The sequence below is a fragment of the Orbicella franksi genome, chromosome 5 (assembly GCF_964199315.1).
Source record: "Orbicella franksi chromosome 5, jaOrbFran1.1, whole genome shotgun sequence".
Taxonomy (NCBI): domain Eukaryota; kingdom Metazoa; phylum Cnidaria; class Anthozoa; order Scleractinia; family Merulinidae; genus Orbicella; species Orbicella franksi.
This window is the reverse complement of record NC_138149.1, coordinates 22,159,628-22,176,907: the sequence shown is the minus strand read 5'-3', so window position 1 is coordinate 22,176,907 and position 17,280 is coordinate 22,159,628. Positions and strand designations below refer to the sequence as shown.

At 43.1% G+C, this 17,280-nt stretch overlaps 3 protein-coding genes across 5 annotated transcripts in view; all 3 read right to left on the bottom strand.

The window, feature by feature from the left end:
• Positions 1–17,280, bottom strand: part of LOC145486813 (stAR-related lipid transfer protein 3-like) — a 190,717-nt gene that overhangs the window by 119,997 nt on the left and 53,440 nt on the right. The gene's annotated exons all lie outside the window — the stretch shown is intronic.
• LOC145486802 (sacsin-like) overlaps positions 1–17,280 on the bottom strand; it is a 47,734-nt gene that overhangs the window by 2,213 nt on the left and 28,241 nt on the right. The window contains exon 9 of one of the 3 annotated variants that reach the window (XM_081465517.1): positions 3,320–4,195. The exons of the other annotated variants lie outside the window; for them this stretch is intronic. Within the exon in view, the coding sequence (XP_081321643.1) occupies positions 4,022–4,195 (174 nt within the window). The 3' untranslated portion in view covers positions 3,320–4,021. Of the gene's footprint in view, positions 1–3,319; positions 4,196–17,280 lie in introns of those variants that run through there. 3 annotated transcript variants of the gene reach the window in all.
• Positions 6,701–9,493, bottom strand: LOC145486815 (uncharacterized). The gene has a single exon (XM_081465537.1). It carries the CDS (start codon positions 8,520–8,522, stop codon positions 7,434–7,436), a length of 1,089 nt encoding a protein of 362 aa, XP_081321663.1. The 5' UTR covers positions 8,523–9,493; the 3' UTR covers positions 6,701–7,433.

Here is a 17,280-nt window from a genome sequence, read left to right as displayed (position 1 = left end):
ATCAAGTATGAATTCTTTTCAGGCTTCATTTTCGTAACTGCCAAGGCTGCGTCCATAACTGCAATGATCTCTCGTGTCGTTAAAACTCCGGGCAAAGTAGTAACGGCCAATGAGACAAGTTTCCACTTCTCGCCGAGGCACAGGGAAATAAAACAAAAGGAAATAAACTTAAGCTGACGGAAGAGCAAATCTATACTTTTTTGTTTTAAATATTTCCCAGGCTTTCCTATTATAACGAAATAGTTATGTCTCACGCGTGCAGAATTTTGTTTGGAAAATATGCCCTCGGAACGCGCAAAATTTTAGCCCGCTATGCAAAACGTAATCTGTTTGGCTGGCTGTACAACCTATCAAATGTTTCCTCTCTAAGTGAAGCGGTGATTTGACAATCATCGCTTCACTGAGCAGTTTAAACTAAATTAATAGGGTATACGAGATAATTACGGTTAATTTCACGTTGATAATTACCTTTCACTTGCCCATAAAAACTAAGGCTTATTTGCAGGACATTCGATAAGTGCAATACGGTTTGTAATGGTTTGTAATCAAACGAGTGCTCAATATCATAATCTGAGCAGTGCCACACCCATGTAGGTTTAGGTCTTTACGAACATATTATCATTCGATGCATTTTTTTTCCTTCCCTTTCACTTGCCGAGAGCCCATCACGTGACCTGCAATTAACCGCCTACAAATAATGGCCTGCTCATGCGTAGTACCGTGTAAATGTGTCTTGCTGCAAATCATATTCTGCTCATGCGTAATAGGTCATTTCAGATATATTAAAATTCTAACTTGGCTCCGAGGCTTAGGGGAATAAAACAAAACAAATCGCATCGAGGATGAGGGATGAATAATTAATTTCTTTTGTTTTATTTCCCTAAGCCTCGGAGTCAAGTTAGAATTTTAATATATCGGAATCGGCCTATTGTAAGCACGCTTTCGTGTGAAAAGTGGCACATTGCTTCCTTGAGCTGAAAGAGCTAGAGTGGTTTAAATATGAAAACAAACTTGAAGATCGAGTCATAAAATAACTATTGAACTCGGTTATCGCAAAATATCTTTATTTGTCAGTGTCTCGCCGATCAATTATTTGCCTCAGCGTTCGGCTCAGTTTGGCAGATAATTGAGCAGGATTTTGTTTAGCCTAGTCCAATATTTGTCAGACATAAATAACATTCTCTGTGGTTCTGTTGAGTTAAAGAGACACGAGTGGAAGTTTGGACGAACGAGAAACGCCGTGGGAACACGAACCGCATATAAAAGTACGGCTTTAATTACAGGGTGTTTTCTAACTTCCAGTTGTAACTTATGTCCCTATTGTAGAGCTTGTCTTTGTTTTGTCTCGTAACAGTAGGGGTTTTTTTTCGGCGAGGCTCTTTATGTCTTCAGATGACAGCAGAATTATTTCGTGCTGTTGGGATTGAAAACGTTTCATCACTTGGGATGCAAAAACAAAAGAAAAATTTTTGGCAAATCAATAAACAAAAAAAGAAAGAATCCCCAAGACGAGAAACAAGTAATTTCCTTTGTCTAAAGGCTCGCAAAATTATTAGAATTTTGACGAAACGCCGGTGAAATTATTTCCTAATTTCACTAGTCACCATTTGATTACCCATAATAATTTGTGTGCTCCTTCACTTGCACTCCAGCCTGTGTTTAAAAACATCGGAGAGAGGCGGCATCCCCTTCCCGATTTTTTCTTTCGGGAAGGGCGGCCGTAACACGGGCCATTCGCAGGCGGCGTGGCCTAGTGGTAAGGGCGCTGGATTTGTAATCCGGAGGTTCTCAGTTCAAATCCTCCTCCCTGCCACTAAATGGATTTGTTTGGTGGCCTCAGATTCAACTCCTCCACCCTTTGTAAATAGCCATCTGGTCACTCTCTGGTCAGCCTCCCACCAGTTGGGATTTTTAACTAACAAGTTTCTGATATCAGGATGTTGCACTTAACAAGGATGAAGAACTTAGTCGCTTGAATAATTTCCTGAACGGCCTGGATTAAAGTTGCTCACTATTCAAAAAGGACGTGGTCAAGAACGGTGGTAAGCCTACGGACAAATTATGTTACTTGAGTTCAGCTGATTTACCCCGAGGGGAATTAAGAGAACTTCCATTTTTAAATGAGTCCTTTGAATGACAATGGCCATTCCAGTCTGACTAGCGCTGCCTTTGTGTTTTGAGAGTTCATTCTCAGTTTATTTTCCCGTTTGAATTTAATTTTTGCCATCAGGGATCTGGGTGGATTTTGCTGGAGTAGGGTCAGGGGTCAGCTAGCATAGCGGTATTTTCTTTTGATTGAAGCGTCAGGATGGTACTATGGACCACAATATCAGTCATTTTGGAAATTGATATATTTTGGACTAGTCCCATGAGGAAAATAATAAAGCTGGCTGATTTCTAGCCTCCTACGCAGATACTTTTTGGGCTCGTCACGCAATCTTCCTCCCTGTGATATTGCGTGATGAGCTCAAAAAGCGTCTGTGTACGAGGCTAGCTGCGAAGTGAATTTTGCAACATAACCCAAGCGCTGATTGCTTTTTCAAGACTCAAAACAAAGTAGTTTGCTGACAACTAGAAATTTCAGGGATAATTTTCTTGTCAGTTCAATGTCAGGTCAGTCTAGTTTGGATTGTTGAAATATAATTCATTTAGAGTGTCCTAACTTTTTATGGGAATTTTCAGGAAAAATAATAGTCAATAAGTTTCAACCACAGTTTATCAATAATGATGAAGATGATGATGATGATGTAGGTGTATTAATTTTGCAGAAGTATTTCGATCCATTTTTAGGGAATCCTTCAAATTTGACCTCTCCACTTTTTCCAGGTTTATAAGAATAGACAATGTTTTGTAATTAATGAAGCACTTACTGAAAAGTTACAATTGATATTTTTCAGGAGCCCATATTATGGTTGGCTTATCACTAACCATAAGGTCTGTTGCTAGTTGATGGTTGTTTATTAATGTGTACTATCGTTGTATTCTATTTGCTACATGGTTACTGACTGGCAGACGATTAATTATGTTTATAGGTCCAGCTTAACAGGATTCAAATTGTCAACATCATTGAAGACGTTTTTGTCCACGCATTTCCCCTGGAAAATCTGAAGAAGACCTTTTCATAAAATGATTTGAACACTGCAAAAAATCTGATTTTAACCAGAGTAATTCTATCAGTCCTCTGTTGACGCAAGCGTGCACTCCAATATTAATTCCCTAATTTACAAGATATAACTCAAATAATATCTTATATCGTGCCAGCAAATAACATTCTTTGGCTACACTTTAAGGTGGCACACCTAGGAGTGTAGTGTAACCAAGAGAGTCTAATGTCATGCCTGCAATATCATTATTCGGCTACACTTTAAGGTGGCACACCCAAGAGTGTAGTGTAACCAAGAAAGTCTAATGTAATGCCTACAATAACATATTTCAGCTACGCTTGAAAGTGGCACACCCAGGAGTGTAGTGTAATCAAAAGAGTCTAATGTCATGACTGCAATAACATTATTTGGCTACACGTTAAGGTGGCACACCCAAGAGTGTAGTGTAACCAAGAGAGTCTAATGTCATGCCTGCAGTAACATTATTCGGCTACGCTTGCAGGTGGCACACCCAGGAGTTCCGGGGTATCCAATCGATGGAAACCGATGATCGGAAATTCAATCGCTCAATCGATATCAATCGATAAAATTAGTTAATTGGTATCGACTGGTATCGGCCAATCGATGACCAATCGATAACCACACAAAAATCGTTCATCGATTGCTATCGATTGGGTCAGCAACCTCGTACAGACGTCACGCACGCTATCTGTCCGATCATCTGCCATTTTTAGGAAGCCCTGGGGACGAAATTGGTAAAACAAATTCCGACCCAGTCTTCTCAACGCAAAGAATATACCCCGTTGCACGTGTACTCGAATTACCCACTTGCCCGTCATTGCCTTTCCGTGTCATAATGTCTACGCAAGACGTCCGGGTAGAAGCTTTACTGAATATAAGTGCATCGTCAAAGGCTATCATCTTTGCCGTTTTGAGGTGAACTTCGGTGAAGTGTTAACTGCAAACAAGAAGAGGGGAGAACGGGGAAACGCGTTTAAAGTTGTGAACCATCGTGGACAGCTCGGCCACCTACGGTCCGGTCTTGCGGATCCTCTTTGGCCACTACATGCAGGTATTTCTGTGTTGTTCTCCTGTTAGCATTAAAATGAAATGTGTTTACAATTACTGCGTACAAATTCAGGTTCCGTCAATCTGCAACCAACCGATACAAATCGATACCAATTTATCTAGCGATTGGTATTGATAATCGATACCAATCGATAACCACACGAATCTTCGCCATCGATTGGTCATCGATTATCGATTCCATCGATTGGATACCCTGGGAGGAGTGTAGTGTAACCAGAAGAGTCTAATGTCATGACTGCAATAACATTATTTGGCTACACTTTAAGGTGGCACACCCAGGAGTGTAGTATATCCAAAAGAGTCTAATGTCATGCCCGTAATAACATTATTCGGCAACACTTTAAGGTGGCACACCAACGAGTGTAGTGTAACCAAGGGAGTCTTATGTCATGCCTGCAATAACATATTACAGCTACACTTTATGGTGGCACACCCAGGAGTGTAGTATAACCAAAAGAATCTGATGTCATGCCTGCTATAACATTATTCGGCTACACTTTAAGGTGGCACACCCAGGAGTGTAGTGTAACCAAGAGAGTCTTATGTCATGCCTGAAAATAACATTCTTCGGCTACACTTTAAGGTGGCACACCCAGGAGTGTAGTTTAACCAAGAGTCTAATGTCATGCCTGCAATAACGTTATTCAGCTACACTTTAAGGTGGCACACCCACGAGTGTAGTGTAACCAAGAGAGTCTAATGCAATGCCTGCAATAACATATTTCGGCTACACTTTAAGGTGACACACCCAGGGGTGTAGTATAACCAAGAGAGTCTAATGTCATGCCTGCAATGACATATTTCGGCTACACTTTAAGGTGACACACCCAGGGGTGCAGCGTAACCAAGAGAGTCTAATGTCATGCCAGCAAAAGCATTATTCGTCTGATTTAATATTAATTTGCTTCACTTTATGGCAGTTTAGTGAACTTTAACCGAGAAATACTTATATCAGTTTATCGCAACTAATGTTAAGTCCTCAGGGCCAAAGAATTTTGACACAAGGTAGACAAATGGACTGTTTTATCGCACAATGACGAATTCTGATTTGTTGAACTGAATGAAAACAGAAAAATATTACGATCAAAGCAGAAAACGCGGTGACATATCGTTTAAAAGACTACTATGCTGTCACGATATTAAAGTAAATATAAAGTGGTGAATAAACTACTATCGTGCTATTGTTACAATTGTCCCCTTGACCTCAGAATGAAGATATACTTTCCCATCCACGCCGGTTATCGACACGCGCGCGGTTATCGGCACGCCGGTTATCGACACGCACGCGCGAACGGAAGTCGTTAGAAACCTAACGACCTAAGCAATCCACTGTTGGTAATTTCTGTCCAGTAAAGGCCGTTAGTAAACTTACGCCCAGCAAAAGCAAACAAACAATATAAAAACAAGTTCAGTTTGATCCATGCGCGTTATTTGAGGTGCCTTGTTAGAATTTATCAGCGCTAGATCAGCAGGGACAGGTGTGAAAGACGGTCCTTCAGCTGCTCTCACTCTCGGATAAAAACGCACCATCTTAGAGGCAGCTTTAAGCATTTTTTCTAAAGAATGCATATCAATTACGACACTTCAGCCGATCGTTCTAAGGGCTGATCCGCACTAGCGACAAGTCTGTTTTTACTAGTCGCAGTGATTGACAGAATTTGTCAAACAAGTCACATCGCCAGTGCGGACGTAATTTCGTCACGCGACAAGATTGTGCTGTGGCGAGCAAACTTCAAAGGTTCCGTCGGCTTGCCTCTGAGGCACGCCACTAGCGACAAAACAAGTTAAAATAACAACTTTTGTATACATTACAAGATCTAAATGTCAAATAAACGCAATGGAGTGCAGCATTAAATAAAAGGTAAGGTTACGCTTTCGCGCCTATTCCACGCAAAATGGCAGTCGACAACTTTCCCTTTCCTTATGCTGAAGATTTCTACTCTACCAGAGCGGGTTTCGAAGAAGAAAATCGGCGTTTTATTAAGCCATTGTACCATCCCTTATCTAGTCAGCTGTCTAGTGTTCCATCTCAGGTCCAGTATGGCTACAATACTCAGAATACTGCAGATTTCTGGGGTAATTCTTCGAGCTCATCTGACTCACCACCGGTACCAGTAAACGAAGAAGAAGAAAGCGAAGGAAGCCGAAGGTCCTACGACAAGTGGACCGAACCACAAGAGGGTTTCCTCATAGACTTGTGGGGAGAATATAACAACGAGCTGGAGAGTGCTCAAAGTCGACGATACTGGATAAAAATATTAGAGCGCTTAAACAACAAATTTCGGCCCTCGTGGTCTCTCAACCAGATCCAGCGCAAAATCCGCTATTTCAAAGAACAGTTTAAAAAAGTTAAAGACTGGAACAGAAAGCAGACAGGAGGTAATAGGAAGAGCTGCCCTTATTTTGACAAAATCAATGAGATTATTGGCAAAAAGGACTCTGTAACATTTAAGCATGTTGTTTCGGCGGGAAACCCAAGCCCCACGCCGCCCCAAGAGTAGCAAAGTGAGAAGCGTGACGAGGAAAAAGGTGACGGCGACGATGAAGCGATAAAAGCAAAAGGAAAGGCTGCAAAGCAGACAAGAAGAGAGAGAAAATTAAAAAGATCTCCTAAGCCTTCCCTCGACGACAGTTTCAATGAAGAGGAGGAAACCAAGAGGGCCAAGAAATTCGAGAAGACCATGGAGAACCTGGAAAATCAAGGAGCTAAAATGGTGGATACAATGCATAGTATCGTGACCTCAATGGAGGCCGCTCAAACCCAACAAGTGCAGTTCATGGGGGAATTTATGAAGCTTTTTGCTGGTATGACAAAGCAAATTCAAAACAAGGATTGATCGTGAGATCATGAGTAGATAACAAGTGAACTCAGCCTGACATGTAAGTTTTGTTCTGATAAACATTAAAAAGCCTTAAAACGGACTCTTGTGGGATAATTATGATGAAACTTGTTTGATTTTTTCTGATTTTTTCCGAGCAATTGCAACAGTCATAAATGAGATCGTATGATTTCCTTCTGAAGATGTTTGAACTGGGAAGGGGTTCTTGATATATTTTAACACAATACTGTAAGACTTATGTGACATTTTAAAACATAATACAATTAAAAATCGCTTTAAAAAACGAAACGTTACTAGTTTCAGTGTCTGTATATCAGCACCACTGGCCAGGTAAATTCTTACTTTTACAATCGGTTTACATAGTCCATTAGAATTTGTCTGACATGTTCTCCATCCCCAACTAATCATCATTATCATCATCACTCCCATCATCATCATCATCATCACTAGGAGGCTCATCCCAGAAATCACCGGCCCGTATACAGAAATTATGAAGTACCACACATGCTATGACTATCTTGCTGACAAAGCTAACTTTGCTGTCCAGACGCTTGTGCAGTATTCGCCATCGGCTTTTGATTGAACCGAACGCACACTCCACTTTGACACGGGCAGATGAGAGTTCTTTGTTAAATTCTATCTCGTGGGGATCATTCGTCCTTTCAGGAAAGGGTTTTAACAGCCGGTTTGATAGAGAGTAAGCGCTGTCTCCAACTAAATAGGGTCGTATGTCATTCCCACCAATTGTAACTGTTGGCCCTGTAAGAATCTCACGGTTTTCTGCACGAGTAAAAATATTGCTATTTCGCAACACTCGTGCATCGTGCATGCTACCCGGATAACCAGCTCCTACGTCAAGAAACGTCATAGTTCCATCCACTATTCCCTGTACAACAATGTCATGATCCTGGTATCGACTAAAGTAATCGGGCCCATTTTCTACTGGGGTTTTTATCTTAACGTGGGTGCCGTCTATAGCACCAACAACATTAGGCAAAGCAGACCACATTTGGAAACTTTCTCTTGCATCTATAATGTGTTCCTCGGTTTCGGGAAACTTGATATATAAATTCTTCAGTTCTAAGAGAGCGTCAACAACATCTTCCACTGCCTCCAGTACTGTAGATCTCCCGACATTGAAATTAAGACCTATAGCAACGTAAGAGCTTCCATGCCCCAGTCTGTGAGGACCTGTTGCCAGAATTTTCTCCGGGGATATGCATTTTCTCATTCTAGTGTCTTGTCTTGTTAGCTGTGGTCTCAGCTCGTTCAGCAAAAACTCGAATGTCCTCTTATCAAGTCGAAGTTGCCTTCGGAAAAATGTTCCAGGAACATTCGGGTCTCTGTAGTGGATTTCAAACCACGATTCTTGAGGCCTAGGAAGAGCCCAGTGGTATGGATGTCGTCGACGAAGTATTCGTCTTCTCCTCCGTCGATCGCGATCTTCGTTTTCTTTAAGCAGCAGGGCCCTGTTCTGTAGTCGATTCATCTGATCTACACAGCTTAAGAGTAATGCTATCTGAAACTGGAGTGTGTGATGCTATGAAAAAATATTAAAGAGCAAGAACACCAGAATAATCGATATTAGTTGCGTGAATTGGTGGTTGTCCATGGTTGAAACTCTAGCGGGCCCGACGTAAAGCAAAGCGTCACTGTCACGCTATCACGTTCGTTTTTCAACTTGATATTGAATGAAGCAGCCGGTTGTCATCAAGTTGTCATTCACTTCAGTACGTGTGTGTACTGCAAATGCGGATCAAAAATTGCTACGATTTTCGCGATCATATTACATGACGCGCCATGCTTGCAACAACAAACAACTTTGTCGCTAGTGCGGATCGGCCCTTAATAACTAAACTTTTCAGGCTGTGTTCAGGGGCGATTCTTTATCTACTTGGTGTTGGTGACACGGAACTCGATGCCACCTTGGTGGTTTTTTTTTTCAAATTCTGTGAGGACAGGGCTGTTTTCCTCTAAGGTTGTGGGTGTAATTTGTAAAAAATACTGAGTTCTTATAAATCGTTTTGAAATTCTTCGTTCCAGTTCAAATTTGTTGCTGGCACATGGGTGGGCACTTTATATGTACACCGTGATGTAAGATAACTTAAACTATGTTTACCGTTCATGATGCACTGCTACGTTAGTCTGCTTTATAAGCATTTAACTGCTCTGGTCGAGTTTTTAATTTCAATATGATTAAACGTTCTTTAAATGCGTTTCTGTTAAAAATGATGCAAAGTTGTCAATTTTAGTACTTTCAATTTGAAGAAAAGGTCCTGTTAGTACCTTCTTAATACTTGATGAAAATTTTGCGGGGTTTGTTTTACCAGGGCGCTTCATGGCGCCTCCTGGAATAAGCTGTACCTTCCCTTGGTGAATCGTCATCAGTTTATCGTACTTTATTCAGGTTATTGATTGGAAAAAAATTTATACTTTTGAACCTTTGTTCGTCTATTTTCAGGGGATAGGGGTGGGCTCACTTCTTTCGGAGGTCGTTACTTACGGACTTTTACGATTCGCTACGTGCACGGGCCATTGGCCAAGCTATTGGTAGCCGTGCATGGTCACTTAAAACACTGATAATCTATCTTAACTCAATGTACAACGTTTCTCCACGCGCTTTTTTTTTTTTTTTGCCCTCGGCTGTGTAATTGTGCGATATTTTCCTCACAATAACTTGAATTGCCGAGTATGATAATAATGCACGTGGCTCCCACTGCCAACAACATAACAGAAAAGTATTCCAGATCATCAGGGTTTTTATTCCTTAAGATCTGTTTTAGATTGATTAATCAAACGTTCCTTTACTCCCGGACATGCATCTCGATGCAAACTCAGAGTTTATTGTGATGGGTTTCATTGGGTAAAGAAGACATTTACGTCTGCTCCGCGCGCTCAACATCCATTCGTAGACACTTTGGTATCTTTAAGTTCAGTTCGTAGATCTGAACTTGGTTTAGGGGGAGAAGCAGAGGAAGGTTTCATGTTGTGTAATTCGTTCATCATTGCGGCGGGATTGATTTATCGGCATTCCCGGCTTTGTCCGCTCACGTTTTTTTTCCTTCCGTTTTTTTCCTGCCCACATCTTTCTTCACGTGTGTTTAGACTTGATCCGATATATAATGATCTTGTTTTGTTCCAGATTATTGGCGTCGGTAGAGTCCGCCATCTTTTGAAAGCATTGGGAATGACTCGATCGAACGCACTATTTACTTTTAAAGAAATATTAATATCACGACTTCATTTTAAAGCTTGCCTCATATTCCATCGGCCCCTTGTGGTTTATTTTTTATTTAATATCATCGGCATGTCATTATGACGCCTTCACTGGCCGCAAGACTAAGAACCCTAGTGAAAGTATGTAAGGAATACAGGAAAATTTCCTTCCATTTCTCTGCGGTACTTACAGTAGAAGCCCTGTGCGTCCCGTCATGTTTGTGCAAGTCTCTACGTCCCAAGAATTTATTTCATAAGTCAGCGCTTTTTATGCCAACCTGAATGTTGTGTACATTAACGGGAGCGCTATTTGTTTCTGCTCGCACAAGTTCTCTTTCCCGAGTTGCTTGGCTCCTGCCCACCAATCGCATGTTGAAAATCACGGAAAGTTTTAAACAGTTGACACTGAAAAGCCAGGTTATTTAGTTTGCCATTCTTTTATATTAGCTTATATTGATCGCATCGCTCTCATTCTCACGGTTAAGCGGTAGAGCACAGGAATAAAGATACTATCTTGCCTTGAGTACACACTCTGAAATTACTGGGAACACACATGATGAGCGACACCGCATATGGAGATGTTATGATTCCTAAACAAGACGAGGATTGTAGCTAACTGTACTCTCACCTGGAACCCGGAAGGCAAGAGAAGTCGCAGCTGACTTAAGATTGCGTGGAGGCGAACAGTTGAAGTTGAGCGTAAAAAGCTGGGCCTGGACTGACTAAAATGACGTGGAAGATCGTGGAACAGCGAGAGAAAGACCGTGAAGGATGGAAGATGTTAAGGGACAGCCTTATGCTCCACTCACGGGAGCAAACAGGTTGAGTGAGTATCTGTGTGAAGCAGATTCATCAACAAATTCTTAAGACAAATTCTAAAGACAAATTCTTGCAAAAAATTCTTACGACAAATTCTTACGACAGATACTCGGAATCAGGTGGCCTGAAAAAATCTCTAACAAAAATACATGACAACAGAGCGGCCAGGAAACGATCCATCTTATCATCAAAAGGACGCGCTGAAGTTGGCATAACTTGAGCAACACCTAGGAGTGCAGCGTCGCACGTCTTTAGATTGGAACGGACTGGGTGGAAGGAAACAAGGGCGACCCAAAAACAGCTGGTGTTGTGGCCGGTAGAGAGATTTAGATCAGGTAAGCATGGGTTGGGGCGAAGTTAAGAAGAGGGCCAAGAAACGATTTAGCTGACGAACTACAGTGGACACTCTGTGTCGCCTCTGGGACCAAGAAGAATAAATCAATTCAATTGTGAACTAAACTTTGTCAACCAAGACACAGTCACCTACACGCAGCACAAAAATTAATGCTGAGGAGCTGAATGTTACGTGCTAATGTATGCGAGTTACCAGTCACGTGTCATGTTAATGTATGATGTTGGATCACGTGGATTTACCGTGTAAGAGTCGAAGATCTATCGTTTGAATGAAGGTTGTAGAACTAAACATGGTGGCAGCGGTGCAAATATCGGAAAAAACCGTTTGATATCGAACCGTAACAACGTTTGGAAGTGTATAGGATGCCTGGAGATCCTCCACCATCGACAACGGGTGAACAGCAAGCCTTGGGCGCGCAGTCACCGCCTATCTTACAAGGAATACAGCCGCCCACAGGCCTGGATCTGTCGGGACAAAACAAGGCTGTGAATTGGAAGGTGTACAAGCAGCAATGGGAAAACTACACCATTGTAGCACAGCTGGAAAAGCAAACAGAAGAGTACAGAGTGACACTACTTCTATACTCGATAGGATCCGAGGCGGTCTAGACATACAATAGCTTTGATTTGAATGAAGAGAACCGGCGTAAGCTATCGGAGATAATCAAGGAATTTGACAAGTATGCGATTGGAGAAACCAATGAGACTTATGAACGCTACATGTTCAACAGTCGCAACCAGAAGAAAGGTGAATCCATTGATACGTATGTAGGAGAACTGAGAACACTTGCACAATCGTGCAATTTCTGTACTTATTTACACGATTCGCTAATACGAGATCGAATTGTCCTTGGCATATGTGGTGCTGATACACGCAAGCGCCTATTGCGCCAGACCAAATTGACGTTACAAAAATGCATCGAAATTGTAAAGAGTGATGAAGTTTCAAGCACCCAGCTGAGGAACATGGACCAGACCACGAAGCCGGATGAGGTCCATGAAGTTGAATCGAGAAAACCAAAGAAACCAGAGCACAAATATCCTAAGCAAACAGGCCGGTTTCCGAAACATGCCAACCGGAAGCCAGATAAGGAACAGATGCCGGCAAGAGATAAGCCGTGCGAGTTCTGTGGAAGAAAACATCGCAAAGGCAGAGAAAACTGTTCCGCTTGGGGCCGTGTGTGTGGAGCGTGTAGCAGAAAAAACCACTTTGCGGCACAGTGTAAAGCAAAAGAAAAGGCACACAATGTCGAAGTCGAAGACGAAACAAGTGAAGAAGAAACAAGCGAAGAAGAATTCCTTTATTGTGTGACTACAAAACCAGAATTCACAGGAACTGTCAACAGCGTCACGGAACGCGAAATCCACGTACAGATGCTTATCAACGAGAAGCCTGTAAAGTTCCATATTGATTGTGGCGCAACAGTAAACGTATTACCAAACAAATACGTCAACAAGCAAGATATCCAACCGACGAAACGTGTCTTGCAGATGTCGAACAAGACTGAACTCAAACCAGAAGGGACCTGTCGCGTGACCTTACGCAATCCCAGAAACCGCAAGAAATACTCAGTCGAGTTCATTGTTGTGAAGGAGAATTTGACTCCATTGTTGGGCTCAAAGGTGATCCAGCAGATGGGACTTATAGAAGTGCACGAGAACTTTGAAAAAGTAGCTGCAACAAAATTAGCAATTAAGAAGGCGCCAACAGCACAAGAGATCATCGAGGAATACAGTGAAGTGTTTGAAGGGGAACTGAGGACGCTCGAAGGACAACACCACCTACACGTTGACCCTACAGTGCCGCCTAACATTGCCCCTTCGCGACGTGTGCCATTCGCCATTAAACCAAGGCTCAAGGCTGAGCTTGAGAGACTGACAGACATTGGTGTACTGATGCCTGTTGATGAACCCACAGACTGGGTTAGCAACCTTGTTATTGCTACGAAGGAATCAGGGGATTTGAGACTTTGCCTAGACCCACAACAACTAAGTAAAGCACTACAGAGAGCGAGATACCCACTCTCCGTGATAGATGACGTACTTCCAGCTCTCTCACAAGCAAAAGTCTTCACCAAAATTGACGCCAGAAATGGCTACTGGCATGTGCAACTAGATGACGAGTCAAGCAAGCTGACAACCTTTGACACAACCTGCGGGAGGTACAGGTGGAAACGACTTCCATTTGGAGTCAGTGTAGCCAGTGAGATATTCCAAAAGAGGCTGAACCAGGCACTTGATCGGCTTGATGGCCTGCTGACCGTGCATGACGACATGGTGATCTACGGAGTAGGAGACACAGAAGAAGAGGCAACCGCTGATCACAACACGAAACTACAACAGTTCCTACAGCGGTGCAAAGAGAAAGGGGTGAAGCTAAACAAGAAGAAGCTTCAGCTCCTGTGCAAAGAGATCCCCTACACGGGACACCTGGTCACAGCAGATGGGCTCAAAGGTGATCCAGCAGATGGGACTTATAGAAGTGCACGAGGAGATGGGCTCAAACCTGATCCAGAGAAGATTGAGGCCGTGCGCAACATGCCCAAACCTGATAACGTCAAAGCTGTGAAGCGATTTTGCGGGTTTGTGAACTACTTTGCAAAGCTCCTGCCTCAACTGGCCGAGGTGTTAAGGCCCATCCAACAATTGACACGCAAGGAGGGGCTATGGCAGTGGCAACATGAGCATGACGCAGCATTCGAGAACGTCAAAGAGCTTGTGACACAGGCACCCTTGCTGAAATACTACAACCCGGAAGAAGAGCTCACTGTCCAATGTGACGCGAGTGAAAAAGGAGTTGGGGCCGCCCTCATGCAGAATGGGCACCCCATAGCGTTTGCAAGCTGCGCCCTGACAGACCCAGAGACTCGATATGCACAGATAGAAAAGGAGATGCTAGCCGTAGTGTTTGCGTTTCAGAAATTCGATCAGTGCGTATATGGTCGCCCCGTAACTGTCCAGAGCGACCATAAACCGCTAGCAGCCATCTCCAAGAAACCACTCCGAAGTGCACCCAAGAGACTCCAAGGGATGCTGTTGAAAGTGTAGAAGTATGACGTGTCCATCGTCTACAAACCAGGGCTTGAGATGTACCTGTCTGACACCCTAAGCAGAGCATTTCTTCCCACAACTCAGAGTGATCAGGGAGAGTTTGAGCGTGCGAGTGCTGTGAAACTGCTGCCAGTGACTGACGAGAGACTCGAGGAGCTGAGGAACAGCACCTGTGATGATGAAGTTTTGCAAGAGCTTAAAGAAGTAATCCAGACTGGCTGGCCAGAGAGGCAGTAGCTCCCGGCCGTACTTGCTCCTTACTTTTACTTCAGGGATGAGATGAGCGTCTACGACGATCTCGTTTTCAAAGGCGAGCGACCCCTTATCCCCAAACTGATGCGTATGAAGATGAAAGAACGCATTCACAGTTCACACATAGGCGTGAACGGCTGCCTGAGAAGAGCCAGGGAGTGCATGTACTGGCCCGGCATGACTGGAGAACTGAAGGAGTACATATCACAATGCAAGACATGCAGCAAATATGAGGCAAAACAACCGAGGGAATCCTTGATGAGCCACGAAATCGCAGAGCGCCCGTGGGAGAGGATCGGTCCAGATTTGTACACCATGATGGCAAAGACTACCTAATTATTGTGGACTATTTCTCAAACTTCTGGGAAATCGACCATCTTCCCGACACAAAAGCGGGCACTGTCATCAAGAAGCTGAAGTGCAATTTCGCGAGACAAGGAATACCAGACATCGTGATAAGTGACAATGGTCCACAGTTCGCTTGCGAGAAATTTACCAACTTTGCAAACTAATGGGGTTTTGAGTACCGACCGGGGAGTCCTGGGCACCAACAAACGAATGGCAAAGCAGAAGCAGCTGTCAAAGATGCGAAACGCCTCCTGCGTAAGGCCAAAGAAGCACTGGCACTGCGTAACACACCCACGGAATCAATGGGGACCAGTCCTGCCCAGCGGTTGTTAGGTCGACGTTGCAAAACACAACTCCCGGCAACCAAAGAGCTACTAATGCCGCAGTCTGTACACACTGAAGCAATAAAGAAGAAAGTCCAGGCGAGACGAGCGCGACAAGCCAAGTACTACAACAAGGGGACCCGTGACCTCTCCCCCTTAGAAGAAGGAGTTGTGGTGAGAATGAGGCCATTTACACTTGGACAGAAAGCATGGGAAAAGGCAACGGTGACCAAAAGATATGATGAACGATCTTATGAAGTCGAGTCTGAGAAAGGAACCTACCGACGAAACAGGGTGGACCTGAGAGAACAGCCTGTCCCACAGAGGCCTCTAGAACAAACTCCCAGCCAGGAACCGGCATTGACCCAGAACAAGGACCAGACAAAGACCCTAGCTGAGACTAACAACCTACCTGATACACTTGAGACCATCCAGCAACCCCAGGAACAGCAACCCACACCTGCTGCTGTCTCACAACGTCCCAAGAGAACCCTCAAAGAGCCTGCATACCTTAAGGACTATTCACGCTAGGAAACTAGAGACTTCGAACACTTGTTTTTCAGTTACTAGAAACCGGACTCGACATTTGAAAAGCTATGAGTGATTTTTACCTAGAACACTGATTATCAAACATTGATCCTATTAGTCTAGGCAAGATGATTTTGGTTTGGAATTGTCTTTCTTTATTTTCATCCTAAAGGAAGGGGAATGTTACGTGACTAATGTATGCGAGTTACCAGTCACGTGTCATGTTTAATGTATGATGTTGGATCACGTGGATTTACCGTGTAAGAGTCGAAGATCTATCGCTTCAATAAAGGTTGTAGAACTAAACACTGAAAGAAGTATGCCCCGTTTCATGGAAAAATGTATTCCTCATAGAGGGGTTGTGGCTTCAACGAAATGCATGGAGCCTTCCTTTCAAGAAAAACCGCAGCGTGTCCAAGAATCTACTTTTACCCGTGGCACTAGACGCATTTCATGGAGGAAGGAGTACAACCAAAATTTGGAATGATCTTTCCATTACTGGCCGTAGAAATAAACAGTTGACAGTTGTCCGCAGTGCGGACAGCTCAGACAGCCAAAACAATAGCTAAAGACGACACGAAGGTCCAGAATTTAAAATCACTCGATGCAAGATTAAGAGCCGTATACCAAAACAATTGGTATGCAATAAGCGAGGCTAGAAAAGTTGAAAACGTATCAGCCAGTAAACTAGACCTTTTGTCCAAATTTATCAGTGCCAGCGAGCACGACCTTCTTTTGTCCAAATTTGTCATTTTTACAACAAAAATGGCAGCGAGTAAAAAAGAAGCTGCATCCGGGAAAATTAAAGTTCAGAATTCAATTGACTGATTTCGGTTTGTACTAATGATTTCGACACACAGAACTCCCGCTCGGTTACTGCAAACTTGTTATTTTCCTCAAGCATGGTCCGGAATCCCAAATCCTCGAATCTCTCCGCCCGTCCAGTTTTTCCTGTCTAGGCCGGATTTGCTGGTCCGGAACCATTTTGTAGCAGGACGAGCAGAGTGATGGAAGTTTCGTTTAGTGAAATAGAAATTGTTGCTCAACAAACGTTATAAACTTGAAAGGATAACACAAAAGTGGATTTTAAGGGCGGTTTTGAAATTCTCGAAAAGGCGAACATCCATTCCTGTCAGTCGACAAAATTAATTTGCAGTTAATTTAGATTTGTTATTTGCTTTTCGTAATTTGTTCACCTCATTACAGTAATAACGGCAAGTCGGGAACTTCAGTTTCATTTATCAGTTGAAATGCCTTACATCTCAGCGATGTTTTGCCAAAGCCACGCAACAATTACCTTCATTCAAGAAAGTAATGCTTTACTAGAAACAATCAAATTAATTCTTGGAAGATTGT

Excerpts from the sequence above, each read along its gene's own strand:
- LOC145486815 (XM_081465537.1), bottom strand. The coding sequence starts at position 8,522 with ATGAATCGACTACAGAACAGGGCCCTGCTGCTTAAAGAAAACGAAGAT.